The sequence below is a fragment of the Myotis yumanensis genome, unplaced genomic scaffold (assembly GCF_028538775.1).
Source record: "Myotis yumanensis isolate MYYU_CA2020_CCGP unplaced genomic scaffold, mMyoYum1.0.hap1 SCAF_4, whole genome shotgun sequence".
Classification (NCBI taxonomy): domain Eukaryota; kingdom Metazoa; phylum Chordata; class Mammalia; order Chiroptera; family Vespertilionidae; genus Myotis; species Myotis yumanensis.
Genome location: NW_027223755.1, coordinates 100,373,601 through 100,401,572, shown reverse-complemented (window position 1 = coordinate 100,401,572; position 27,972 = coordinate 100,373,601). Strand labels below are relative to the sequence as shown.

At 42.0% G+C, this 27,972-nt stretch overlaps 1 protein-coding gene across 4 annotated transcripts; it reads left to right on the top strand.

The window, feature by feature from the left end:
* Positions 1 to 113: 113 nt before the first annotated feature.
* LOC139009119 (zinc finger protein 75D-like) lies at positions 114 to 27,322 on the top strand. Of its 4 annotated transcripts, none has more exons than XM_070413142.1 (9): positions 114 to 2,484; positions 3,912 to 4,420; positions 6,280 to 6,472; positions 7,164 to 7,255; positions 7,550 to 7,676; positions 9,035 to 9,126; positions 9,401 to 9,527; positions 11,916 to 12,026; positions 26,139 to 27,322. In XM_070413142.1, the coding sequence occupies exons 2-9, from the start codon at positions 4,010 to 4,012 to the stop codon at positions 26,246 to 26,248; spliced, it is 1,263 nt and encodes a 420-aa protein (XP_070269243.1). In that variant the 5' UTR covers positions 114 to 2,484; positions 3,912 to 4,009; the 3' UTR covers positions 26,249 to 27,322. The 4 variants fall into 4 exon arrangements, 2 of the variants coding, with proteins under 2 accessions (XP_070269243.1, XP_070269242.1); XM_070413141.1 differs by lacking the exon at positions 26,139 to 27,322 and adding an exon at positions 12,209 to 17,202; XR_011471269.1 differs by lacking the exon at positions 9,401 to 9,527 and having other exon boundaries at positions 26,139 to 26,224.
* Positions 27,323 to 27,972: the final 650 nt, after the last annotated feature.

Here is a 27,972-nt window from a genome sequence, read left to right as displayed (position 1 = left end):
CCCTTACTCACTATTCACCATTTTGTGCCTTGTTTTCTCTTCTTTCTTTCACAGGGTCTCTTCTCCCACTTCCCTAACCAACTCCCTACCCATGCTATGAATCAGGTCTGCCAATGACATCAAAAGGCACTGCTAGCAGAACTTCATTTATTCAATTCAATAAGTTCCAATCATGTGTTCAGCTTTGGGACAGCTGATGAGAATCTCAATGCTAAAAGCATCACCGTCCACTGGTTCTGAGACTGGAAACAATAATGACTTTTGAAGAAACTAAGTCCCAACCTGGTAGATACTAAGGAAATGGAAATGCTTTGAAACATAAGCAAGCGACTTAGGCAGATGCCTATAGTTATCACGTTTAATCTTTTTCTCACTCAAAAAGGATCAAGATCTATGCCTCAAGAGTGTAACACCATTCTATCTAAAAGCAAAATAGCATGATGGCCCGGTTACTGGTCTCTCATTTTCATTTCCACCTTAAACTTACCTCCAGATGAACACCCTAGAAAGAAGCTCACTCAAAAACCTTCAAATGATGCTCTGATATATGCTCTATTAAACGCATTTCTCTTCACTTCCATTCAAAGTACATAGATCTACATGAACTTATTTTCTAACTTTCTTTCCCTAAATGTAGCACAGTTACATTTAATAAAAATACTAAAAATTTCACACACTAATCTCTCTGGCTTTTCAAGGCTATGCTTTTATGTTACCCCCCCCCCCTTATTTTCAACCTTTTTAATATCACAGCACACATAAGTAATCACTAAATTCCTACAGCACACCAAAAAATGTATTATATATATTTTTTTAATATATTTTATTGATTTTTTACAGAGAGGAAGGGAGAGAGAGAGATAGTTAGAAACATCAATGAGAGAGAAACATCGATCAGCTGCCTCCTGCACATCTCCTACTGCGGATGTGCCCGCAACCCAGGTACATGCCCTTGACTGGAATCGAACCTGGGACCTTTCAGTCCGCAGGCCGACGCTCTATCCACTGAGCCAAACCGGTTTCGGCATATATTATATTTTTTGCTAATCTGACAAAAATATTTCTGACATGGAGAATGAATTATGATTCATTCACATTGGACAGCTATTGTGTTGGATGCTGTCATTTTTTTTTTTTTTTTTTGACAATGTAAGGGAAAACAGGTCAGTGCCCCTGACTAAACAGTCAGGTATTGAATGTTTTTAAAATTCTTGCAGCACATTGGCTGAAAATCGGTACCTTATAATTTTCCCCAACCAAAATTCAACGTCCATTTCCTTGGAATTTCTTCAGCGTTCAGCTAAAGTCCTCCCTTTTCCTACCCTGTGATACTGATATTCATGAAATTGCCTGAGTACTTCTGCCAGATTCCTTGATTAAAATACATTGTTCTATGAAGTTTGTAACATTGACTATACCTGGTAGACTTAAATAATTCCTTAACTGGTAGAGACTGGTACTATGAAAACACTAGTAATTAGAACAAAACCAAAAGGAAATACTCAGATTCCTTTGAATATGACTTAGTAAATATTTGTGGAATGCACATCTTAATCAGGTAATTCGGCCACACACTGAAGGAAATACAAGATAAAAAGAAGGTTCCCATTCTGCAGGAAGCACGCTGTCCTGAAAAAGGACAACAGGGAAACTAAATTACAGTCTAGGAGCGGCCAATGGTAAGTTATGTGACCCTCGCAAGTCACCTCTTAGCTCTCAATTTCTCTGTCATGGAGAACTATAAATGTAACCTATTCCACATACCTCACAAGAAAAAACAATTGTGAGATGCACAGCTCCAAACGGGGTAACCTCGGGTCCGCTGATCCTGAACGGAACAAAAAGGCTTCCTTCTCGAGGCAGTGAGGTGCTAGGGACGAAAGCTCGGGTGCGGCCAGCTGGGCGAGGAAGGCCGAGGACCCTGCGAGACTAGCGGGCTGCGACCTTTACCCGGCGGGGCTCCGGGTAACTCGGCCGCAGGCCTCCTGCGGGGACTCAGGAACCACCCCGACGCTCACCGCCTCAGAGCCAGGCCGCGAGACCGCGACACCCACGGGCCGAGCTGCGCGCAGGGTCCTTCTAGGCTCCACAACCTGGAGACCGGGTAGCATTAACTCTTCCGGGCGCAAGGGCTGAACCCTACAGGACTAGGTAAGTTCCTTCCGCGAAGCCTGGAGCCCCCGCGCAGGCCGGCTGACTCGGCTGGGCGGCAGAGCCAGTCGGGAAGTGCACCACTTCCGCTTCCGGTAGGAGCGCGGGTTTCAGACAGTTGCGTAGAGAAGGCCCCAGGCGGGCGAGGCGTCCGGTACGTCCGTCGGGCCTGTTAGGCCTGTGACCTTGCATCCGCACTTCTCGGTTCCCTGGACCCCCTCTGAGTGTCGAGAAGCCGATAGCTGCGGTCCTGGAGAAGCCGCCGGAAGTGCGGCGACTTGCGGTAGCGTCGGAGGATGAGGGAGCGGCCCTCACGAAACGCAGCTGTCTGAGGTAACTAAGAATCCCGATTCCCCTTCGGCGTCGGCTGCGGAGCCTCAGAGACCTGCCGGCCTCTGCTCGAGGCCACTGCGAGGTGGTTGGAGGCGAGACGCTATTTCCGGTAGCCCAGCGACGAGAGCCTGTCTCGGGCGAGGCCGGCCGTCAGGCTCCGGAGGTCGCTCTTTCTGCCCTTTGCGCTGATAACTACGGGGCCCGCGGCGGCGGCGGCGGCACGCTGGTACGCTGCCCGCTGGCGCAGGGCTCACGAATCCCGAATGCCCTCAGAATGTCTAAGTTTCCGCCTCTGCTGGCGTGTTTTGTTTTGTTTTAGGCCGGGGGGGGGGGGGGGGGGGGAGGGGGGATTGAGGGAAGGAGGGGAGGCTTGGGAGGCATTGCTGCTGATGTTAACTGCCAGGGAGCCGCAGTTCAGCCTAAGAAGATCCTTTCTTCTGAGGCAGAAGTCCCCGGGCCTCCTGAGCCGGTGCACAGCGAGGAGCCGGCCATTCATTTGTGAACCGTGCATCCTGCACAGAAGCTCGGGCGGGTTCTGCTGCATCACCTCTGGGAGAGGGAGGCTTAGGAAGCTCTCCGTAGGCTCCTTGGAAGTCTGAAAGACCCTCGAAACGTAAAGTCAGCGGAAGGGTCAGCCTAATCATCACCAACTGCTATTTTCCCCCTTTTTACGACTTGGTATTTGGACATACATTTTGTAAAGAAAGCTTGGCTGTGATTTTTCCTAGTGGAAGTAAACAGACATTTTAAAATACAGGTATAAATCTTCTGCGTAGTGCCCTTAATAGGTCTTGCAAAGAAGGGCCAAAAAAGAATGTTGAGCATCTCAGTTACTTAATTGGGGGATGCTTTCTGAGAAGAAAAGGCTACTTTTTCCCTAATTACGTTCCTTCTACTCTGGTCTCACTGTCTGTGTGCTGCCAGTATTCATGCAAGTAAAGGAGAGTCTCAAATGTTCCACGAAGTGAAGGCTTCAATCATCACAAGAGGATGGAGGGTCATAGAACTTGTACTTCTTATTAAAAGCAGAAGGCTAGGAGATATATTAAAATTTAAGAGAAACTCAGAATGTTTTCATAATTTTTTTTTTTTTTTTACATGATAGGAAGCACATCAATGAACTCTTTGGATAATCCCCAAACTCTTTGGAGTCATTGGGTGCCAATTTTCTCACCCACCAGTTTTCACTGATTTATTATTTTCTTGTAAAGACAAAGTCATCAATTGACATTTGTCTTTAATGAGCTGTTTTATAGATCAACTGAATAATATAAAGAAAAGGAGAGAAACCAAGGGCCTGCCTGGCAGTTGATTTTAAAGAGAAGGCAAGCAGGATGTTTTCATTTTCCTCTCACAATAAGTAGCAAGTAGTAAAGTTCATGTGATTTTCTTATTGACCTGCTTTTTTTCTGTCCTTGGTGCCTTAGGAAGAAGATCCTTTTATTGATTTTATTCCAGACCAGACGGCCTTAGTTGTCAGAGGTGGTACTGGTGGTGTGCCCACAGGAACAACTGTTCCAGCAGAATGATGATGGTAGATCTGAAAGTGGCTGAGTACTTGAACCCTCACATCAGGGCTCTGTGGGAGACCAAGGGACCTGTGACAGAGAGCTCCTCTCAGAGTAAAAAATATACTGCACAAATGGACAGTCTCAGTCCTGAGAGCTTTCGCCAACACTTCCGGAATTTCCACTATCATGAAGCAGCTGGACCCCGTGTGGCTGTTGGCCAACTTCAGGAATTATGCCGTCAATGGCTGAGGCCAGACATACACTCAAAAGAAGAAATCATGGATCTGCTGGTGCTAGAACAGTTCCTGAACATTCTGCCCAGGGATACTCAGACCCAGATAAAGAAGCACCACCTACAGAGCATTGAAGAGGCTGTGGCCTTGGTAGACCACTTGCAGAGTGAATCTGGTCAAACGAAGACTGGGGTGAGAAGATTCCTGATTAACAATAACAGTGATATAGAGTGAAAATAGATAAATGGGGTTAGGGGCAGTTAACTGAGAAGTAAGATGAATTAGATCAATGATCTGTTGTTGCTTTAGGCCATCTAAGGCAGGACCTGAAACACTGATTCGCAGCAATAGTCATTCCACAGGTGTTGGAGATTCTGGCAGAGACTTCCTTGGCCATAGAGAGAGTTGCATTTTCCCCTCTTTGGAGCCAGAATATATTGAGTCTGGCTTGGTGTAGGAGATGGGTCTTAAGTTCTAAGAAACAAAGAGCAACAAGAAATTGGAGAAGAAGGGGCAGATCTAAAATAGGGAGAACATATAAAGATGAAAGGAAAAGATAGTAAAAAGAAAGAGAAACCAAAAAATTAGTAGGGAAGACTGCAGAGGAAGAAAGGATAAATTAAAAAAAATGGAAACAAAGATTTGGAAATCCCAACAGAGTGACAGAGAAGAAAGACAGAGAGATAGTGTCCTTCCTACAATAGACAAGAGCCTCCACTGCCCTCCCTTAGTGGTTGGTCCTTGGCTCTGCTGGTGAGTGGGAATCATATCAACTGGCTTCAGGCCTACTGTCAAGAATACAGGGCAGGGCATATGTTTGGTGTCAAGAACATCTGGAGAGAGGTAGCAGTCAGAATCATTCTTTCCCCTTCTCCATTTTATCCACATTCTCTGTAAAACCTTTCCTGGCCATGGAGAAAATCTTGGACAGTTAAATTTTTTAATATTTTGAAGAAAGTATAAGATAAGAAATCCAGCAGGGATCTAAGTGAAAAGAGAGATGCTGTGAAGACAGCATGAGAATAGGTGGCCTGCACAACCCTGCTAGTGGTCTGAGCTGGGCTATATAGAGGAGTAGGGAGTACTCTTTTGGAGGGCTGGCAGTAGCCACATCTTTTTCCTTTTATCCTGACTTTCCCACATTTGTGGATAGTTTTGTTTTTTTGTTTGTTTGTTTTAATCCTCACCCAAGGATATTTTTCCATTGATTTTTTTAAGAGAGTGGAAAAGAGAGGGAAAGATAGAAATATTGACATGAGAGAAACACATCTATTGGTTGCCTCCTGCACACTCCCTGACTAGGGCCGGGGAGGAGCCTGCAACCAAGGTATGTGCTCTTGACCGTAATCAAACCCAAGACCCTTGCCCTAACCGGTTTGGCTCAGTGGATAGAGCGCCAGCTTGCGGACTTAAGAGTCCCAGGTTCGATTCCGGTCAAGGGCATGTACCTTGGTTGCAGGCACATCCCCAGTAGGGAGTGTGCAAGAGGCAGCTGATCAATGTTTCTCTCTCATCGATGTTTCTAACTCTCTATCCCTTTCCCTTCCTCTCTGTAAAAAAATCAATAAAATATATATTTAAAAAAAAACCAAACCCAAGACCCTTAGGTCTGCAGTCCGACGCTCTATCCACTGAGCCAGACCAGCTAGATAGCTCTTCGTGAAAAATTGGTGTCCCATTATGTCTTTTTTTTTTTTAAGTTTTTAAAAATATATATTTTTATTGATACCAGAGAGGAAGAGGGAGGGAGAGAGAGAGAAATATCAGTGATGTGAGAGAATCATTGATCAGCTGCCTCCTGCATGCCCCCTACTGGGGATCGAGCCCACAACCTGGGCATGTGCCCTGACAGGGAATCAACTGACCTCCTGGTTCATAGGCTGATGCTCAACCACTGAGCCATGCCGCCTAGCCCATTATCTCCTTAAGTCTTTTTGTCATTTCCTTTAGTGTCTCATACTTCCCACAGTCTGGACTCTGCTTTCTCCTCCCTCTTCCACAGCCCCAAGCCTCAAGTAAGTTCTGGTAACAAGGATGGGAATTATTTCTAGGTTGCAGTCCATGTGCTGGGAAAGGAGGCAGTGCTCTTGGGAGAAACAGCAGAGACCTCAGGCTTCAAACTGAGGCCAGCAGAGTCCCAGCCAGTGGGCAGGTCCCAGGATGAAGAATTTTGGAATGAATATCAGGATCAACAACAGCTGAGCAGGAATACTCATAAAGAAACTGAGCCTATGTGTGAGAGGGGTAAGGAGCTTCATGATCATTTCTTTCTGCTGGGAGCTGTCATAGTAATTTGTCCAGCCAGAACATTGTGAGCACTTTCTGGGTTCCCAGCTTTGTGGATGTGCAAATGTGGTCATGTTAGCAATTATGATTACCCCTACCCCCACCCCTCACAGATGGCCTTAGAATAGACCAGCTGTTGTGAAGGTGGGGATTGACCTAAGGTACAGAAATATCCAAACCAGAGGACCCTGGTAATAACACCATGAACACTGTTCCTTAGCAAAGTGGAGGATTGGGCCACTCCATCCTCAAATCACAGAAGGAATTGGGATCACAAATGGGCTGTCAGTGGCAGTATGTAAACTATAATTGTGTACTATGAAAATAAATAAATGATAAATAATACATCTCCTACTGTACACTGGAGTCCATGAGTATTTCATTTTCAAATCTGTTAAAATTTTCTTAACTCGGAACTATTTATGTCATAAGAGGAAGTTAATGGTTTTTGTTTTATTCATTTCACTCATGAAAACTGGGCAGCCTGTTCTGGGGATTGATAGATATTTGGTTCTTACAATGATAAGGCCATTTCACACTTATAAAGGTTTCCCATCTACTGAAAGAATCAAGATTTTCTTTATTTTAGAAATGAGCGCAGGATGTGCATAGAAGTGAGAAATTTCTGATGGCTCTTTTCCACCCATAGCTGTGCCTGCTCACCAGATCCTAGGCTTTCCTGAGCAGACAAACACCAAAGACTGGACAGTGGCACCTGAGCTCATCTTGCCTGAGTCCCAGGTGAGCTGTGCTTTTGAGCTCTTCAGGGCTGCCTTTCCCTGCTGCCCATGACCCATACTGCCCAGCAGGTGCTTAGAGGCATTTAGCCTAGATATTCTCCCTGGGTAATTGGACACCTCCCAGACTGTTTGCTGATCCCTTGCCTCCTTCCTTTCTGCCTTTTCACTTAAAAAAAAAAAAAATCATGTATTGTTTATTCCTTCAGTGCCTGGCCTACCGTGCAGTTTGTGGGCTGGATGTTAGGGCTGCTTCTGGAGTGGCCAGTACTAAGCTAAAGCCCATTCTCTTCTTTAGAGCTTATTGACATTTGAAGAAGTGGCCGTGTATTTTTCCCAGGAAGAATGGGAATTACTGGATATCAGTCAGAAGACTCTCTACAATGATGTAATGCAGGAAAACTATGAGACTGTCATCTCTCTAGGTAAAGATTCTTTCTGCCCTTTGTGTAGAAGTTGAGTAATCTAATGTTCTTAGCTTACTGGGAATGCACCCTGGTTCCAGTAGCTAGTTGTTTCTCAACTTGATGGTGTGAGCAGGGAAAAGTGTATCCAGATTATCTCAAGCTTTTACAAAGCGCATATGCTCATTCCTTATCCTAAAATTCTCTACTCTCCCTACTCTTCACTCTTGCTTACAAATCTGCTCTTTTATTTTTCCATTTCCATAAATGCCACCACTATTTACCCAATATTTCAGGCCAGAATACTTGCATCATCCTTTAGTCCAAGTATGTCAAACTCGCTGCTGGTGGGCCACGTGCCATAAATGAGGCATGCAGCCTATTGGCCACAAGTTTGACATGCTTTAGTCTGAACTTGCCATTCATACTCCACTACTCATGCATCACTAGTCCTCTTGGCTCCACCTTTGCATCATAGCCTGAGTCCAACCATGTCTCATTCTCTTGCCTTGTTAGCATTCTGGTCTAAGCCAGTGGCTTCTCTAACCAGCTTTGTAACTGGTGCCCTGACACCACTCTTACCTTTCCATAGTCTGTTTTCCACAAAGCAATCAGAGTCTTTAAAAAAACTGATGAGATATGAAAGTTCTCTGCTTCAAAACCTTACGATAACTTTTCACATTCAGAATAATATCTAAACTCCTTATTAGGTATGTAGGCCCCTCCAAGATCTAGCTCCTACTCACCTACCTGCCACTTGTATCCTGGCTCCGTCCACTTTAGCCACACTAGTCTTCTTGCTGTTTCCTTAACTTATGCTCATTTTTTTTTTTTTTAATATATTTTATTGATTTTTTACAGAGAGGAAGGGATAGAGAGATAGAGAGTTAGAAACATCGATGAGAGAGAAACATCGACCAGCCGCCTCCTGCACATCTCCTACTGGGGATGTGCCCGCAACCCAGGTACATGCCCTTGACCGGAATCGAACCTGGGACCTTTCAGTCCGCAGGCCGACGCTCTATCCACTGAGCCAAACCGGTTTTGGCAACTTATGCTCATTTTTACCTTCCTACTTCCTTTACCTGACACACTGGACTCTCCTATTTTTTCAGACACCTCTAATTTTTGTCCAACTCAGAGTAATTTAGGTAATGTAGGGAAAAAAATGAGACTTCCTTTTATTGACTTCAGTCATGAAAACTGAACAGTCAATTTGGGAACTGGTTGTAGGGCTGATAGCCACTTCTAGGTACCACATAACACTTGTAAACGAGTCCCATTTCTACTGAAAGAATCAAATCTTGTATATTTTAGAAATGTGCCCAGGATGTTCATAGAAGCAAGAGAAATTTCCTATGGCTCTTTTCCATCCACAGCTGTGCCTACTCACCAGATCCTATACTTTCCTGAGCAGACAAACACCAAAGACTGGACAGTGGCACCTGAGCTCATCTTGCCTGAGTCCCAGGTGAGCTATGCTTTTGAGCTCTTCAGGGCTGCCTTTCCCTGCTGCCCATGACCCACACTGCCCAGCAGGTGCTCAGAGACATGTTAGCCCAGATGTTCTCCCTAGGGAACTAGACACCTCCCAGACTGCTGATCCCTTACCTCCTTCCTTTCTGCCTTCTCACTTAAAAAAATTAATTCCTTCAGTGCCTCGCCTACTATTAATTTCATGGGCCAGATATTAGAGCTACTTCTGGAGTGGCAGGTACTGAGCTGAAGCCCATTCTCTTCTTTAGACCTTATTGACATTTGAAGAGGTGGCCGTGTTTTTTTCCCAAGAAGAATGGGAATTACTGGATCCGGGTCAGAAGGCCCTATACAATGATGTAATGCAGGAAAACTATGAGACTGTCATCTCTCTAGGTAAATATTCTTCCCTTCCCTTTGTATAGAAGCTGAGTAATCTGTCATGTTCTCATCTTACTGTGAATACTCCCCTGAGGGACAGTCTGTTCCAGTACTTAGTTGATTCTCAACTTGATGTTTGCAGAGGAAAAGTGTATATCCAGATCACCTGGGAGCTTTTTCCAAGTACACATTCCTTATCCTACATAGAATTCTGGGTCTCTTTCCCTTAAACCTGCTCTTCTCATATCTTTTTCATCTCAGTAAAGATCAACTCAGTAGCTCAGAGCAAGACACATAGTCATTCTTTCCCATTATCTTGTCATCATACTCCACTACTAATATATCACTATTCTCTTGGTTCCATCTTCACAGTATAACCTAAGTCCAACTATGTCTCATCCTCTTGCCTTATTAGCATCCTGGTCTAAATCAGTATCATCTCAAACCAGGCCCATCTTAGTAGCTTTTTAATTGGCTGATGGTACCAACACTCTTGCCCTCCAATAGTCCGTTTTCTATCCAGCAGCCAGAGTCTTTAAAACCTAATCAGATTATGATATTTTCCTGTTTCAAAATCTTATGATGACTTCTCACCACATTCAGAATAAAATTAAAACTTTTCCTTATCAAAGTTCTCAGACCCTTCAAAATCTGGTGTCTCTTCTCCTTTCTGCCTTCATCTTCTACAGCTTGTGCCCTTGTTCAGTTCTCTTTAGCCACACTGATTTTCTTGGAAGGTGTTTTGTTTTGTTTTGTTTAATGTATTGATTTTAGAAAGAAAGGAGGGGAGAAAGGGAGAGACCAGTTTGTTGTTCCACTTATTTATGCATTCATTGGTTGATTCTTGTATGTTCCCTGACTGGGGATCAAACCTGCAACCTTGGCGTGTTGGGATGAGTTTCTAACCAAACTGAGCTACCTGGCCAGGGCTTCTTGCTGTTTTTTGAAATAACCAGGCTCATTTCTACTTTCCCCTTTCCTCTACTTGACATACTTTTCTGCTGTATGACAAAACTTGCACCTTTTGTTCTGCTCAAATACCACTTTCTCAAAGAAGTCTTCCACATAGCCATATCTCAAATAGCTTCACAGAAACAGGATCTTTGTTCTTTTTTTTTTGTTTTGTTTGTTTGTTTGTTTTGTTAATCCTCACCTGAGGATATTTTTCCATTGATTTTTAGGGAGAGTGGAAGAGAGAGGAAAAGACTGAGAGAAACATCGATGTGAGAGAAATACATCGATTGGTTGCCTTCGAACAGGGCCAGGGCCCGAGGAGATGGCAACCAAGGTATATGCCCTTGACCGGGATCAAACCCAGGACCCTTTGGTCCACAGGCCAACACTATCCACTGAGCCAAACCGGCTAGGGTAAAAACAGAATCTTAAATGCTCTCTTACCCTGATTCAGTTTTTAAAAATATACATATCATTTCCTGCCCTGGCTGGTGTTTCTAAGTGGTTAGAGCGTCGGCTCATGCACTAAAAGGTCATGGGTTGTTCCTGGCCCAGTCAGGGCTCATGTGGGAGTCAATGTATCTCTCTCACACCAATGTTTCTTTCTCTGTCACTCTCTCTTTTTTCCCTTCTACTATCTAAAAGCCATTGGAAAATATCCTCGGGTGAGAATTTAAAAAAACACACAGAAACATTTATTACTTCTTGATATTTCCTTTTGTCCATTTTTTGATGTTTGATTGCATCAGTTTCCCACTAGAAGATAAGTTCTATGAGATCAGGGGATTTTGGCTTATTCACCACTATATTCCTATTTCATAGAAAGTGTTTGGCATGCCATAGCCAGTTAATACATATTTGTTGAAATATTGAATGATGAATACTTTCTATCCTTGGAAATTTGTATGTAGAAAAAGTCCACTAAATGATGCTGATCTGTTTTGTCCAACTGAATATGAACCAGTGAGCTGCAGGAGTGATAGAAATATTTCCTAGTTCAGTTTCTGGTGCTCAAGAGCAAAATAAAAGACTACTATAATTATGGCAGAAATCACTTGGGCATATGATTCCTAATCCACTGACCTTCACATTGGCTCTGCTAGGCCTGGTCTTATTCAGATGACTCTTAAAGAGTTAATAAAACTCTAAAATCTCTGGAGTTTTAGTCCAACTTGGTCAAGTGTGCAGTTATTGGTGGCAGAAGAGGGGAACGAACATGCACAAAATTCCCATGACTATGTCCTTTCTATCGACCAAGCTAATCTCCACTTCGCATATCAACCTACAAATGCAGTGTAGTATAAAACTAATAGCTGATATGAGAGTCTAACCATTTAACCATTTGGGGATAACAAATTGTAAGTGTTCTTTATTCTTACTTGAAATATCTTGAATTAGTGAACCATTGTTAAGTTAGCAATCCTTGACCTCAGTTTTTTCATTTCACAGCCATATTTGTGCTCCCCAAACCTAAAGTCATCTCCTGTCTAGAACAAGGGAAAGAGCCATGGGTTCAAGGATCCACAGAGATCATGGATAGTCCTGGAGAGCTGCCTATAGGTAAATACACTATGGGAAGAGAAGAAATGTGCCTTAATAGGAATCTTTGCAAGGAATTAACATTTTAAGATTCTACTTATCTTGTACTACAAATCAGTGATCTTTGATGTTTTTTCCTCTCCATTCCTGTGGTTTTCTTGCTCTGCCACTCAGTTGGCTGATTGTCATATTAATTCCAACAGGGTTAAAGCTCAAAAATGATACTGAAAATCATCAGCCTATATGTCCTTCTGACTTAGAAATACAAGCTCCTGGAGACATAATACCAAAAAAGGTCAGAGTGAAAGTTCCCCAGAAAACAACAGTCAAAGAAAATCATGGTGATATACATAGGGTGGGGAAATGGCACCAAGACTTTTCAGTGAAGAAAAGAAAGAAACTTTCAACCTGGAAACAAGAGCTGCTGAAACTTATGGATCGTCACAAGAAAGAACGTGCAGGAGAGAAGCCTTTTAAATGCCAGGAATGTGGGAAAAACTTCAGAGTTAGCTCTGACCTTATTAAGCACCAAAGAGTTCACACTGAAGAGAAACCGTATAAATGCCCACAGTGTGATAAGAGGTTTAGATGGAGTTCAGATCTTAATAAGCACTTAACAACACACCAAGGGATAAAACCATATAAATGCTCATGGTGTGGGAAAAGCTTCAGTCAAAATACAAATCTACACACACACCAAAGAATTCACACTGGAGAGAAGCCCTTTACATGTCATGAATGTGGGAAAAAATTCAGTCAGAACTCCCACCTTATTAAACATCGGAGAACCCACACAGGTGAGCAGCCTTATTCCTGTAACATATGCAGAAGAAACTTCAGCAGGCGCTCAAGCCTTCTTAGGCACCAGAAACTCCACCAGTGAAGGGAAGATTGTCCAGTGTCCTCAGTCTGAACAAATTCACCAAGAGGAACTTGACACTAAAGTTTATGAAAAAATAGAAAATTATGAAGCATGATTTTTTTTCATCAGTGGAATATAACACAGAAAGGAATCAAGTTCAACTCTGCATGGGATGAATTAAAGTTTTTCTACTTACTGTGTTTACTTATAACCTATAGGGAATTCCATAGCAAGATTGGTGTTCTAGGAACATTCTAAAAATGGAAAAAAAAACTGTTTTAGGATTGTACCTGCCAAAATAGCAAATTCAGTTTCAGACAGCAGATGAAGCCATAAAATCAATCAGTCTTCTGTGGTCATAGAGGTAAATAGTGTTGGTTTTTCATTGATCTGCCCAGCCACTCAAACGCATGTGATAGAAACATTTGTAGCATGGTCTTCCAAAACAAAAAGCAATAATATACTTGTTAATTGCATACCATTGTCTTCAAGGTAGCAAGCTTAAAAATTTCATTAGTCTCATGGGATAGAAATGAATTCTAATGTAAAGTTTCCTAAGAACCTAATTGGATTTTCTTCCTCTCTCATCATTGGACTTTGTGTGAGTTTTTTCTTGAACTTTTTAGAAACTTTAGCTCTTGAATTGTATTAGCTCAAATTTTACTTTGATGAAATCATATTTACTTCACCACTAGGGAATCTGCCAGATAACTAATAATGCACTATCTTATGCATCTCATTGGTGGTATTTGAAAAAAGAAAAACATTTATAATGAGATGATATATAAACTAGAGGCCTGATGCACAAAATTCTTGCACGGTGGGGGGAGGTGGGTGGTATGGTTGCTCCTAACTGCCCCCCCTCCCGCTGGCCTGGTCACCCCTTACTGCCCCCTCAGCTGGCCTAGTTACCCCCCCCACAACCTCCCTCTGCTGGACTAGTCGCCCCTAACTTCTCCCCCTGCCAGCCTAATTGCCCCCAACTGCACCCCCACCTGCCAGCCTGGTCATGCCTAACTGTCCCCCCACCACACCGGCCTGATCACCTCTTATTGCACCCCTTGCCGGCCTGGTCGCCCCCAACTGACCTCCCCCTGCCAGCCTGGTCACCCTTCACATCCCCCCCGCACTGGCCTGGTTGCCCCACACAGCTTGCTTGTTCAGTCGTTTGGTCGTCCCTCACTATCCTCCCTGCTGGCCTGGTCATAGGCAGCCATCTTTGTGAGGGTGTGAGGGTTAATTTGCATATCACTTTATTATATAGGGTGGGTTGGAATTTTTAGCCATGGAATAATATATTAGATGTAAAGAAAATTTTTCTGCAATAAAAGAAACTAGATTGTTTCCTTTCCTCATAATGTCAATAGGAAAACATAGCCATAAAAATTAGTACTTTCCTGAGGCCTAAAAGAAATGGGAGTCCTGGATTCACTTCTCAGGATTTTGTTTTCCTTTTCATTTGGCTTTTGTTATTAAGAATCAGGAGAGATTTGTGTGTCTGGGAACTGGAACATGTGCTGTAGGCAGGATCCTGTGTTTTACTGTACATGGTGACCCAGGAATCCATTCAGCAGGGTACCAGGTTTCCAAAAGGATAGTTTTGGGAACTGATGCAGAGTGGTTGGCAAAAGTGAGCTATTCCACATCCATATTGGTTGTCTTACACTGTAAACTATTAGGTAGGGTCTACCTGTATCTGTTTTCTTCAGCATTTAATAGTAGTCTTGGTTGATGCTTAATAGACTGCTGAAAACCTATAGGCAGTAGATATTATAACTCACACTTTATCTATTTTTACCTTTGATTCACATGTGTTCTTGTTAGATATTTTAGGTAGTATCAGGAAAGGGGTTAAATTATCTCTCCCAAATCTATCCTATATAATAAAACCCTAATGCAAATCAACTGAACAGCGGAATGACCAGAAGAATGACCGGTCGCTGTGACGCACATTGACCACCAGGGGGCAGATGCTCAATGCAGGAGCTGCCCCCTGGTGGTCAGTGCGCTCCCACAGGGGAGCGCCACTCAGCCAGTAGCCAGGCTGATGGCTGGCAAGCACAGTGGTGGTGGCAGAAGCTTCTTCTGCCTCCACTGCAGGCGGGCAGTAAGGAGTGAGGGGTCCCGGACTATGAGAGGGATGTCTAACTGTCGGCTTTGGCCCGCTCCCTAAGCCCACAGGCAGACATCCCCCAGGTGTCCCAGACTGAGAGGGTGCAGGCTGGGCTGAGGGATCACCCTCCCCTCCCCCCCCCCCCCCCAGTGCATGAATTTCATGCACTGGGTCTCTAATTAGTTTATAAATGAGGAAGTTAAGGCACAAAGAGATACAGGGACTTGTTCAAGACCCCAAAGCTAGTGGGTCTGTTGGCTGTCACTTGGCTTCTTTAGTCAGACCTGAAGGCAGGATTGTCAGGACTTTGTATGTTATCTCTGTGGAGTCATACTAGATAACATTGTATTATATCTGTTTTTAGCTTATGAAACATTTTTGTTTCTTGATTGATTACTGAAACACTCTTAAGTCTCAATTTTCTCTCTTCTTTTTAAAAAATTTTTTAATGTTGACATAATTGCAGGTGTCCCCCTCTTCCCCACCATTTGCCCACCTCCACCCACCCCTGCCTCCCCATCCCTCGGCCTTCACCAAACTGTTGTCCGCATCCATGGGGTATGTATATATGTTCTTTAGCTAATCCTATCACCTTTATCCTGTCACCCCATCCCCCTCCCCTCAGGCACCAGCCAGTCTCCATTTTCTCTGTATAGAAAAACACTCACCTCAGGGTTGATCTGGGAATTACAGGGATTGATGAAAGAAAAGCACCTACCAGCCTGGCCAATAGTAGATGCTTAATCAATGTGCATTTCTTTCCCTTTCTCCTGCTTCCCAGATATATTAGGTGAACTGACTATATTTAAGGAGTAGATGCATTTGTGGCTCTTGCAGCTTCTTTCAGGAGTTGAGCACTGGTTGTGGTGGTTATGCTGAATTGATTTGGTTCGTGGCTTCAGTGGTTTTTTTTGTATATATCACCTGAGCTTTGGTCTGGCTTCTTCAGTGGGAATTGTTTTCTTCCAAAAGTTGAACTACACCAAGTACTTTTTTTTTAATGATCATTTTTTTAAAAATATATTTTATTGATTTTTTACAGAGAGGAAGGGAGAGAGATAGAGAGTTAGAAGCATCTATGAGAGAGAAACATCGATCAGCTGCCTCCTGCACGTCTCCCACTGGGGATGTGCCCGCAACCAAGGTACATGCCCTTGACCAGAATCGAACCTGGGACCTTTCAGTCCACAGGCCGACGCTCTATCCGCTGAGCCAAACTTGTTTCGGCTAATGATCATTTTTTAAATTGATTTCAGAGAGAGGAAGGGAGAAGGAGAGAGAATTAGAAACATCAATGATAAAAATCATCAATTGGCTGCCTCCTACATGCCCCCTACTGGGGAGTGAGGCTGTAACCCAGGCCTAACCAGGAATCAAACCACGACCTCCTAGTTCATAGGTCCACACATCCACTGAGCTACACTGGCAGGCCACCAACAATTATTTCTTAAGCATGGCCAGCTCTGAAGCTTTAGTCTGAGTAGCTCTTACCCAACACCCTCAGCTTTAGATCCCTGGGACTCATCTCTTCTCCAAAGATACATGTGAATTTCTTGTTGGTAGTACATTCATTCACTTACTTAATTTAATGATGGCCTATTATGCACCTAGGCACTGTTCTAGACCAAGGATATAATAGTGAACAAGAAAAAAAAATGGCCCTAACCGGTTTGGCTCAGTGGATAGAGCATCAGCCTGCGGACTGAAGAGTCATAGGTTTGATTCTGGTCAAAGGCATGTACCTTGGTTGCGGGCACATCCCCAGTAGGGGGTGTGCAGGGGGTAGCTGATCGATGTTTCTCTCTCATCGATGTTTCTAACTCTCTATCCCTCTCCCTTCCTCTCTATAAAAAAATCAATAAAATATATTTAAAAAAAGAAAAAAATGGATATCCACATGGAGCTTGTATTCTAGTGAACAGTAAATAAGAGAAAGGTTATGCTTTACTCCTTATAGTTAGACAAGGTCATCAGGTCATTTTGTTCAGTGGGTTGCTAGCAGAAGCCTCACTTCTGGGCTGAAGCATTTATTTGTTGGTACAAGACTCTCTAGTGCTCTCCTTTCTTGCCTCAATCGTGGAAGCACATATAGAGAGAGGTGTCATGAGATCAAACCAGTCTAGAATGCTGAGTCCCTTACATAGTGGGTTAGCTGTTCTGTGAGTCCCCCAGGCCTATAATGGGCTTTGTGGGAACAAGAAATAAACATTTGTGTTTAATCACTGAGATGTGTGCTGTGTGTTTCTGCAGTATTACCTGGGCTGTTTTTAATAGAGGTGGGTCTTATATTAGAGCTTTGAAACTTTTTTTTCCATTTCACTTGGCCTTTGGCCCTCAGGAAAGATCTAGTTCCTATGGATGCTCCACCAAGCTGATGTAACACTGATGGGAACATTAGGAACTTACAAGACTATAGGTAAAAGTCAAAATATAAGTAAAACAACAACAGCCCTAGCCAGTTTGGCTCAGTGGATAGAGCGTCGACTTACGAACTGAAAGGTCCCAGGTTCGATTCCGGTCAAGGGCAGGTGCATGCCCTTGGTTGCAGGTGCATGTGGGAAGCAACCAATTGATGTGTCTCTCTCACATCAATGTTTCTCTATGTCTCTCCACCTCCCACTCTCTAAAAATCAATGGAAAAATATTCTCAGGTTAGGATTAACAAAACACACACACACACACAAATAATAATTTTTAAAAAGTTTCTTCATCCTGTAACTATCGTGAGTAAGCATTACCCAGCATTAAAGCTATTTATCCTCCTAAAGAGAAGCTCACATTTCCAAACTATTCTTCTTTGAGTTAAGAGGCACTCTTATAGCCCTGGCTGGTGTGGTTCAGTTGGTAAAGAGACAGACACATAGATCAATGGAATAAAAAGTCCAGAATTAGATCCACATAAATATGGCAAGTTGATTTTTTATGGGCAACTTTTTAATGAGGTAACATTCACATAAAAATAACCATTTAAAAGTGAACAATTGAGCTTGGCTGGTATGGCTCAGTGGTTGAGCCTTGACCCATGAACCAGGAGGTCACACTTTGATTCCAGTTAGGGCACATGCATGGGTTGCAGGCTTGACCCTCAGGAGGGGGCATGCAGGAGGCTTCGGATCAATGATTATCTCTCATCATTGATATTTTTCTCTCTCTCTCTCCCTCTCCCTTTGTCTCTGAAATCAATCCTATATAATAAAAGCCTAATATGCTAAGTGTCTGGTCAACTGGTAGGCCATTCAACCAATCAAAGTGTAATATGCTAATGATATGCTAAGGCCGCTCAAGCGCTCACTATGACATGCTCTGACCACCAAGAGGCAGACAGTCGACTAGTTGACCAGTTGCTATGATGTTCACTGACCACCAGGGGACAGATGCTCTGACCAGTAGGTTAGTTTGCTGCTGGGGTACGGCCAATCTGGACTGAGCAAGATGGGCCAGAAACACCCTGGAGCCCTCCTGCAGTCCCTCCCCAGCTGGTCAACCTTCCACACCCCTCCCCAGCCCTGATCGTGCATCAGTGGGGTCCCTCAGCCTGGCCTGTGCCCTCTCACAACCCGGGACCCCACGGGGGATGTCAGAGAGCCAGTTTCGGCCCCATCCTGCAGGCCAGGCCAAGGGACTCCACTGGTATGTGAATTCGTGCACCAGACCTCTAGTAAAGATACAGTTTTTTTAAAAAAATATATTTTATTGATTTCCCACAGAGAGGAAGGGAGAGAGACAGAGAGCCAGAAACATCAATGAGAGAGAAACATCGATCAGCTGCCTCCTGCACATCCCCCACTGGGGATGTGCCTGCAACACAGGCACATGACCTTGACCGGAATCGAACCTGGGACCCTTCAGTCCGCCAGCCGACGCTCTATCCACCGAGCCAAACCAGCCTCGGCAAAGATATAGTTTTAAATGAGCAATTGAGTGACAGTATATTCACAGTGTTGTGCAACCACCATCTCTATTTAGTTTCAAAACATTTCCATCACTCTCAAAGAAAAGCACATATCCATTAGGTAGTTGTTCCCCATTCCTATCTCTCCAGAGTTTTGGCAACCAGAAATCTTTTTGTGTCAGTAGATTTATCTATTCTGAATATTTAATATCAATAGAATCAAGCAGTTAAAAAAAAGGGGGGGTGTCTGGCCTTTTTTTCCAGTTAGCATAATGTTTTTGAGGTTCATCTACATTGTAGCATGTATCAACACTACATTCCTTTTTTGGCTGAATAATATTCCATAATATTAATATACCACAATTTGTTTACCCATTCATCTGTTGATGGACAATTGAGTTGTTTCTACTTTTTTGGCTATTATGAATAGTGCTACTATAAATATTCATGTACAAGTTTTTGAATACCTGCTTTCAATTCTTTGGGGTATACATCAAGGAGTGGAACTGTGGGGTTATATGGTAATTCTATGATTAATTTTTGAGGGATAGTCAAACTTTTATAGTGGCTGAATTATTTTACATTCCCACCAGCCATGTGCAGGTGTTTCACTTGCTCTACATGCTTGCCAACTCTAGCTATTTTCCTAGTTTATATTATTACTAGAGGACCAATGCACGAAATTCTGCAAGAGTAGGCCTTCCTTCCACCAGCTGCTGGCACCAGCTTCCTTCTGGCACCCGGACCCGGGCTTCCCTCGCAGCCCTGACTTCATCCAGAAGGTCATCTGGAAGGACATCTGGTCTAATTAGCATATTATGCTTTTATTATTATAGATTATAGACATTTAAATTACTATGAAGTGGTGGTTCATTGTAGTTTTGATTTGCGTTTCCCCAGTGACTAATACTATTGAGCACATTTTTATGTGTTTGTTGATCATTTCTCTTTTTTGGAAAAATATCTGTTCAAATCCTTTGGTCATGTTTAAATTGGGTTGTTTGTCTTTTTACTTTTTTAAAAATATATATATATTTTATTGATTTTTTACAGAGAGGAAGGGAGAGGGATAGAGAGTTAGAAACATCGATGAGAGAGAAACATTGATCAGCTGCCTCCTGCACACCCCCTACTAGGGATGAGCCCGCAACCCAGGTACATGCCCTTGACCGGAATTGAACCCAGGACCCTTCAGTCCGCAGGCCGACGCTCTATCCACTGAGCCAAACGGGTTAGGGCTGTCTTTTAACTTTTGAGTTATAGGAGTTGCTTATATATTCTGGATATTAACCCTTATCCAAATATGATTTGCATATATTTTATCTCCTTGTGTAGGTTTTATTTTCACTTTCTTGATAATGTCTTTTAAACAAAAATTTTAAAATTTGGATGAGGTCCAATTTATCTACTTTTCTTTGTTGCTTTTGCTTTTAGTGTCATATTTAAAATCCATTGTCAGCCCAGCTGGCGTGGTTCAGTGGTTGAGCATCAAGCTAGGAACCAGGAGGTCATGGTTCGATTCCAGGTCAGGACACATGCCCAGGTTGTAGGCTCATTCCACAGTGGGGGGCCTGCAGGAGTCAGTGGATCAATGATTCTCTATCATTAAAGTTTCTATCTCCCCCTCTTCCTCTTCTTTCCTCTCTGAAATCAATAAAAATATATTTTTAAAAAATAAAAATAAATAAAATCCATTGTCAAATACAAGGTCATAAAGATTTACCTGGATGTTTTCTTCTATAGGTTTATAGTTTTATTTGTTATATTTATGTCATAGATCCATTTTTATTAATCTTTTTGGATAGTGTGAGATAGGGGTCCAGCTTGATTCTTTTGCATGTGACTATTTAATTGTCCCAACACCATTTGTTGAAGAGACTATTTTGTCTGCCATTGAATGATCTTATTGAAAATAAGTTGGCCATAGATGTCTGAGTTTATTTCTGGGGCCCTAATTCTATTTTAGTGGTCTATATGTCTCTCTATATAATCTTAGTACCACATTATTTTAAATACTATAGATTTGTAGAAGGTATTGAAGTTGGGAAATGTGAATCTTTCAACTTTGTTCTTTTTCAAGACTGTTTTGGCTAATCAGGGTCCCTTGCAATCCCATTTGAATTTGAGGATTAGCTTTTCCATTTCTTAAAAAAAAAAAAAAAAAGACCATTGGAATTTTGATAGGGATTGCATTGCATCTTCAGATTGCTTTGGGAGTACTGCCATATTAACAATGATAAGTCTTCCAATCCATGAACATGAAGTACTTTCCTTTTATGTATGTCTTCTTAATTTATTTTAGCAATGTTTTGTAGTTTTTAGTGTACAAGTCTCATCTCCTTAGTTAAATTTGTACCTAGGTATTTTATTCCTTTGGATACTATAATAAATGGAATTCTTTTCTTAATTTAGTTTTCATAGTGTTTATCACTGGTGTATAAAAATATAACTGACTTTTCTTCGTTAATCTTGATCCTGCAATTTTGCTGAATTTGTTTATTAGCTTTAGTAGTTTTTATGTGGACTCTGGAATTTTCTATATATAGAATCATGTCATCTATGTTTAGAGAAAGATTTACTTCTTTTTCTCCCAATTTGAATGCCTTTTATTTCTTTTTCTTGCCTATTTACTCTCTATAAAACGTCCAATATAATGGTAAATATCAGTGGTGGTATTAGGCATCTTTATTTCGTTTCTGATTTTAGGCAGAAAGATTTTAGTCTTTTCTCATTGAGTATGATGTTATTTGTACTTTTTTAAACAAAATCTTTATTGTTCAGATTATTACATATGTTCCTTTTTTTTCTCCATAGCTCCCCTCCACCCGGTTCCCACCCCACTCCAGGCGTTCCCCCCCATCCCACTGACCTCCTCCATAGGTGTAAGCTCTTTGTACAATCTCTTCCCATACCCCCCTACAACCCCTTCCCCCCAAGAATTGTCATCTTCTCCCTTTCCATGCTCCTGATTCTATTACATTCACCAGTCTGTTCTGTTCATCGGTTTTTTTTATTCATTTGATTTTTAGGTTCACTTGTTGATAGATATGTATTTGTTGTCACTTTGTTGTTCATTATTTTTTATCTTTACCTTTTTCTTCTTCTTCCTCTTCTAAGAGAATACCTTTCAGCATTTCATGTAATACTTGTTTGGTGGTGATGAACTCCTTTAGCTTTTTCTTGTCTGTGAAGCTCTTTATCTGACCTTCAATTCTGAATGATAGCTTTGCTGGGTAGAGTAATCTTGGTTGTAGGTTCTTGCTATTCATCACTTTGTATATTTCTTGCCACCCCCCTTCTGGCCTGCATAGTTTCTGTTGAAAAATCAGCTGACAGTCGTATGGGTACCCCCTTATTTGTAACTAACTGTTTTTCTCTTGCTGCTTTTAAGATTCACTCTTTGTCTTTTGCCCTTGGCATTTTAATTATGATGTGTCTTGGTGTGGTCCTCTTTGGATTCCTCTTGTTTGAGGTTCTCTGTGCTTCCTGGACTTCTAAGTCTATTTCTTTCACCAGGAAGGGGAAGTTTTCTGTCATTATTTCTTCAAATAGGTTTTCAATATCTTGCTCTCTCTCTTCTTCTGGCACCCCTATAATTCGGATGTTGGTACACTTGAAGTTGTCCCAGAGGCTCCTTACACTATCTTCATATTTGTGGATTCTTTTTTCTCTTTGTTTTTCTAGTTGGGTATTTTTTGCTTCTTCGTATTTAAAATATTTGACTTGATTCTTGGGATCCTCTAGTCTGCTGTTGGATCTCTGTATATTATTCTTTATTTCAGTCAGTGTATGCTTAATTACTAATTGGTCCTTTTTCATATCCTTGAGGGTCTCACTAAATTTCTTAGAGGTTTTTAGAAGATTCTTGAGTAACCTTATAACTGTGGTTTTGAACTCTATATCCAGTAGTTTGCTTTCATCCATTTCTTTCATTTGTGACTTGTTTCTTTGTCTCCGCATTTTGGCTGCTTTCCTGTGTTTGTTTCTATGTATTGGGTGGAGCTGCTAAGTCTCCTTGAGTTGAGAGAGTGGCCTTGTATGGTAGGTGTCCTATAGGGCCCAGTGGCTCAGCCTCCCTAGTCACCTGAGGTGGACACTCTTGGTGCATCCCTTTGTGGGCTGTTTGCACAGTCTTGTTGTAGTTAAACCTTGATTGTTGTTGGTATCACTGGGAGGAATTGACCTCCAGGCCAATTGGCTGTGATGACCAGCTGTGTCTACGCTGGAAGATCTGTTGCACCGATCTTATTAGTTGATTTTCTTACGTTGAAACCACCCTTGCATTCCTGGAATAAATCTCACTTAGTCATGCTATAAAATCTTAATGTGCCGTTAAATTCAGTTTGTTAGTATTTTGTTGAGGATTTTTGTATCTGTATACATAAAGGATATCGGTCTGTAGTTTTTTCCCTTGTGGTATTTTTGTCTGTGGCTTATTTATTTATATATTTATTTTGGTTAATCCTCACCTGAGGATATTTTTTTCCCATTGATTTTAAATAGAGTGGGAGGGAAGGGAGCAAAGGGAGAGAGAGAAACATTGCTATGAGAGAGCCACATCAATTGGTTGCCTCCCAAGCATGCCTTGAATCTGGACCAGCCAAAGCTCTAACCACTGAGCACACTGGCCAGGGCTGTGGCAAATTTATTTTTGACAAAGGTGCAAAAGCAATTCAATAGAGAAAGGATAGTCTTTTCAATACATGATGTTGTAACAATTGGACATCCATATGCCAAAAAATGAATGTCCACCTAAACTTCACACCTTATACAAAAATTAACCCCAATGGGTCATAGTCCTAAATGTAAAATCTAAAACTGTACAACTTCCAGGAAAACATAGGAGAAAATATTTGTGATGTGGAGTTAAGCAAAGTGTTCTTAGGACACCAAAGCATAATCCATAAAAGAAACATATAATAAAATGACTCTGTTAAATTTTTTTATTTTTATTTTTTAAAATATATTTTTATTGATTTCAGAGAGGAAGGGAGAAGGAGAGAGAGTTAGAAACATCAATGATGAGAGAGAATCATTGATTGGCTGCCTCCTGCATGCCCCCCACTGGGGATCGAGCTGCAACCCAGACATGTGCCCTTGGCCGGAACCGAACCTGGGACCCTTCAGTCCGCAGGCTGATGCTCTATCCACTGAGCCAAGCCAGCTAGGGCATAAATTTTTTTAAAATTTCATATGAAAGACACTTAAAATAAGAAGACTGCTTTGGAAAAGAGTCTGATAGTTCCCCAGAAGATTAAGCATCTATATGACACACCAGTTAAATAATTAGGTATGTATATGAAAGAAAAAAGATATGTCCACACAAGAACCTGTTTGCAAATGTTCTTAGCAGCAGCATTAATAATATTATTCATAATAACCCAAAGGGGAAACAACCCAAATATCCATTAGAAATAAAACAAATGAAGTATAGCCCTAGCCGGTGTGGCTCAGTTGTTTGGAGCATCATCCCATGCACCAAAAGATTGTGGGTTTGATTCCTGGTTGGGGCACATACCTAGGTTGTGGGTTGGGTGCCTGGTCAGGGTGCGTATAGGAGGCAATCTCTCTCTCTCTCTCTCTCTCTCTCTTTCTGTCTCTCTCTCCCCTCTCTCTCTAAAAATAAATAAATAAAAATTTTACAAAGGACCTACATCCAATATTACTCAATCCAGAGAAGCTTTCATTTAGAATTAAAGCAGAAATAAAGAGCTTTCTAGACAATAGAGCTAAAGGAGCTCATCACCACCAAACCAGTATTATAAGAAATGCTAAAGGGACTTCTTCAGGAAAAGGGAAAAATATAAAAATGTGAATAATAAAATGGCAGTAACTATATACCTATCAATAAGTACTTTAAATGTAAGTGGATTAAATGCCCAATCGGAAGACACAGGGTGGCTGAATAGAAAAGAAAAAAAGACCCATGCATATACTGCCTACAAGAGAACCACTTCAGCTAAAAAAAAAAAAAAAAAAAATAGACAGACTGAAAGTAACCAGATGGAAGAGATATTTCCTGCAAATGGAAATGAAGAAGATAAAAACCTGGGGTAGTAATATTTATATCAGGCAAAATAGACTTTAAAACAATGGCTATAACAAGAGATAAAGAAGGACCCAGCAATTCCATTTCTGGGTATTTATGTGAAGAAACCCCAAACACTAATTTGAAAAGACACATGCATCCCTATGTTCATTGTAGCATTATTTAAAATAGCCAAGATTGGAAGCAACCGAAGTGTCCATTGATAATTGACTGGATATAGAATATGTGGTCTATATGTACATTGGAATATTACTCTGCCAAAGAAATAACCGGTTTGGCTCAGTGGATAGAGCGTCGGCCTGCGGACTGAGGGGTCCCGGGTTTGATTCCGATCAAGGGCATGTACCTTGGTTTTGGGCACATCCCCCCTGGGGGGTGTGCAGGAGGCAGCTGGTCGATGTTTCTCTCTCATCGATGTTTCTAGCTCTCTCTCCCTCTCCCTTCCTCTCTGTAAAAAATCAATAAAATATATTTTTAAAAAAAAGAAATAATGAAATATTGCCATCTTCAACAAAATAGAAGGTATAATGCTAAGCGAAATAAGAGAAAGGCAAATGCATATGACTTCACTTATATGTGGAATCTAAAAACAAAATAGGGGGAACAGGGGGCATATGTAATACTTTCAACAATAAAGAATTGGAAAAAAAGGATTCTGCACATTACCTTTAGGTCATCCAGTATACCACCAAAAGGAAGCCAAGTATATAAAATCAAAATATACACAGCCTTTTTATAGCAGCAGGTCTGGTTCAAGTGCTGTGACTGGAAAGCAGCTGGTGCTTGCAATTGGTAAATAATTTACACAGGATTGAGAGGCAGTTAGAAAAACTAAAGATTTTTTAAGTGGTGTCAATTTCAGTATTTAAAGATATAAATTTTAAGTTAATAAAAATATGTTTGTGGTTGTAAAAACACACACAAAATAAAAGAACAAGAAAAAAAAGAAACAAATTCAAATTCATAGATACAGAGAACATTTTGATGGTTGCCAGATGGGTTGGGGGCATGGGTAAAAAAAGGGGAAGAGATTAAAATGTGCAAATTGGCAGTAAAAAAAACACAGTTATGGGGATATACAGTATAGCATAGGGAATATATAGTCAAAAACATTGTAATAAGCTATATAAATGTCTAATCACTATGTTGAACACCTAAAACTAATGTAATATTGTATGTCAACTGTAATTTAAAAATAAATGTTTTGGGTTTTTTAGAGAGAGGAAGAGAAAGGGATAGAAAGAGAGAAAAACATCAATTGATATGTGCCCCAACGGGATCAAACCCAAAACCTGAGTCTGTGCCCCAACTGGAATTGAACCTGTGACTCTTCAGTGCTCAGGAAGAACCACACCAGCCATGGTGGAAGTTGACAACTTTTTATATGAGATGACCAACTTGAAAAAAAGCTTACGTGTGGAGAACATTTTTAAAAAATTTAAGGTCTTAGTGACCACAGTCATCTTCCTACTAGTCTTGTGGGCTTCATCCAAAGCTGGACAAGGCTCTCAGCCAAGGACAAAGAGGAGCCAAGTCTTTCGGACCTGAAATTCCCACCTAAGAATGTACAGCCCTCTTTCTATTTCTGCCCAGAATTTCACAATCCTGTCTCACTGTGGATTTTCATTTTGCTTTGAAGGAGAGAAGGCTATAACATCCTCAACTCCTGCCTGGCCAGTGTGGCTCAGTGGGTTAGCATCAACCTATGAACCAGGAGGTTATGGTTTGATTCCTGATCAGGGCACTGCCTGGGTTGCAGGCTCGATCCCCAGTGTGGGGCATGCAGGAGGCAGCCGGTCAATGATTCTTTCTTGTCATAGATGTTTCTCTCTCTCTCTCTTCCTCTCCCTTTCTCTCTGAAATCAATAAAAATAGATTTTTTTAAAAACCGTCATAATTGCCCTGGCTGATTTGGCTCAGTGGATAGAACATTGGCTGAAGGGTCCTGGGTTCAATTCTGATCAATGGTACATGCCCAGAATTTTAAAAAACATATTTTTTTAAAAACCACCATAATTTCTGCTGGGAAACTAGCGTATCCTTGCTCTGAACAAAGAATGCATGGCTAGTGACCTGAGAACTTTCTGGGCCATATCAGGAAAGAAATTCTTCTCCTCTCCTGGAGTTGGTAGCTAGGTGATGCTCCTTGACATGTGCTGATATTTCTGAGGCATCCAGTGAGACTGGTTCTGGAAGATACATTGTCTACTTCATTCACTGATGTATATCTGCTTCCTATCTAGCACATTATAGGCAATAAAATATTGAATGAATGAATGAATAAATGTATTCTGCAATTTCTTACCTGTCTACTACAGACCATTCAGAGTAGCTGACAGGCAAGTCAGTTACTTGTTGGGAGCTCTAGTAGTTGGGAGCTCCAATACTGTTTCTTTTTCTGCTCAGCAGGCTAGAGGATAAAGCAATTTGGAGGGTGGGGACAACCTAAAGATGCAAGGTCAACAATTGCTTCACTGAAAAAAGAGAGGAGGAGACCAAGATGGCGGCGTAGGTAAACACCGGAGACCGCTGCCGCAAACAACCATTTCAAAAATACAACTAAAAGACTGAACGGACATCACCCAGAACCACAGGAAGGCTGGCTGAAGAGAGACTCTACAACTAGAAGGAAAGAGAACAGCAAATCGAGGCTCAGAGGCGGCGCAGTGTGGAAAATACAAAGGTACCGAGGTGCGCGCGCAAAGCGGGCTGGTGGCTGAGGGCGCGGTTGTCGTTTTCTGTCGGGAGTGAGTCTCAGACTCTGGGCTCCAGATCCGGGCGAGTCTCTAGGGACCCAGACTCAAACGGGAGAAGCGGGATTATCCGGCATCAGTTGGAACCTGAGGGCAGCTTTCTCTCCGAAGTTTGCAGCGGCTGCCGGGGTTCTGAGAAGCAGAGCCTCTGGGAACGGGACTGAGCGTGGCCATAACTGCTCCCTCCGCCCGCCCTGTTGAGCCCGCCCCGCCCAAACCCTGCGCACAGCCATTTGCCGATCGCCTCAGGCAAAGGCTGGATTAGCGCCTCCCCAGAAGGCAGACGTTTTCCATACAG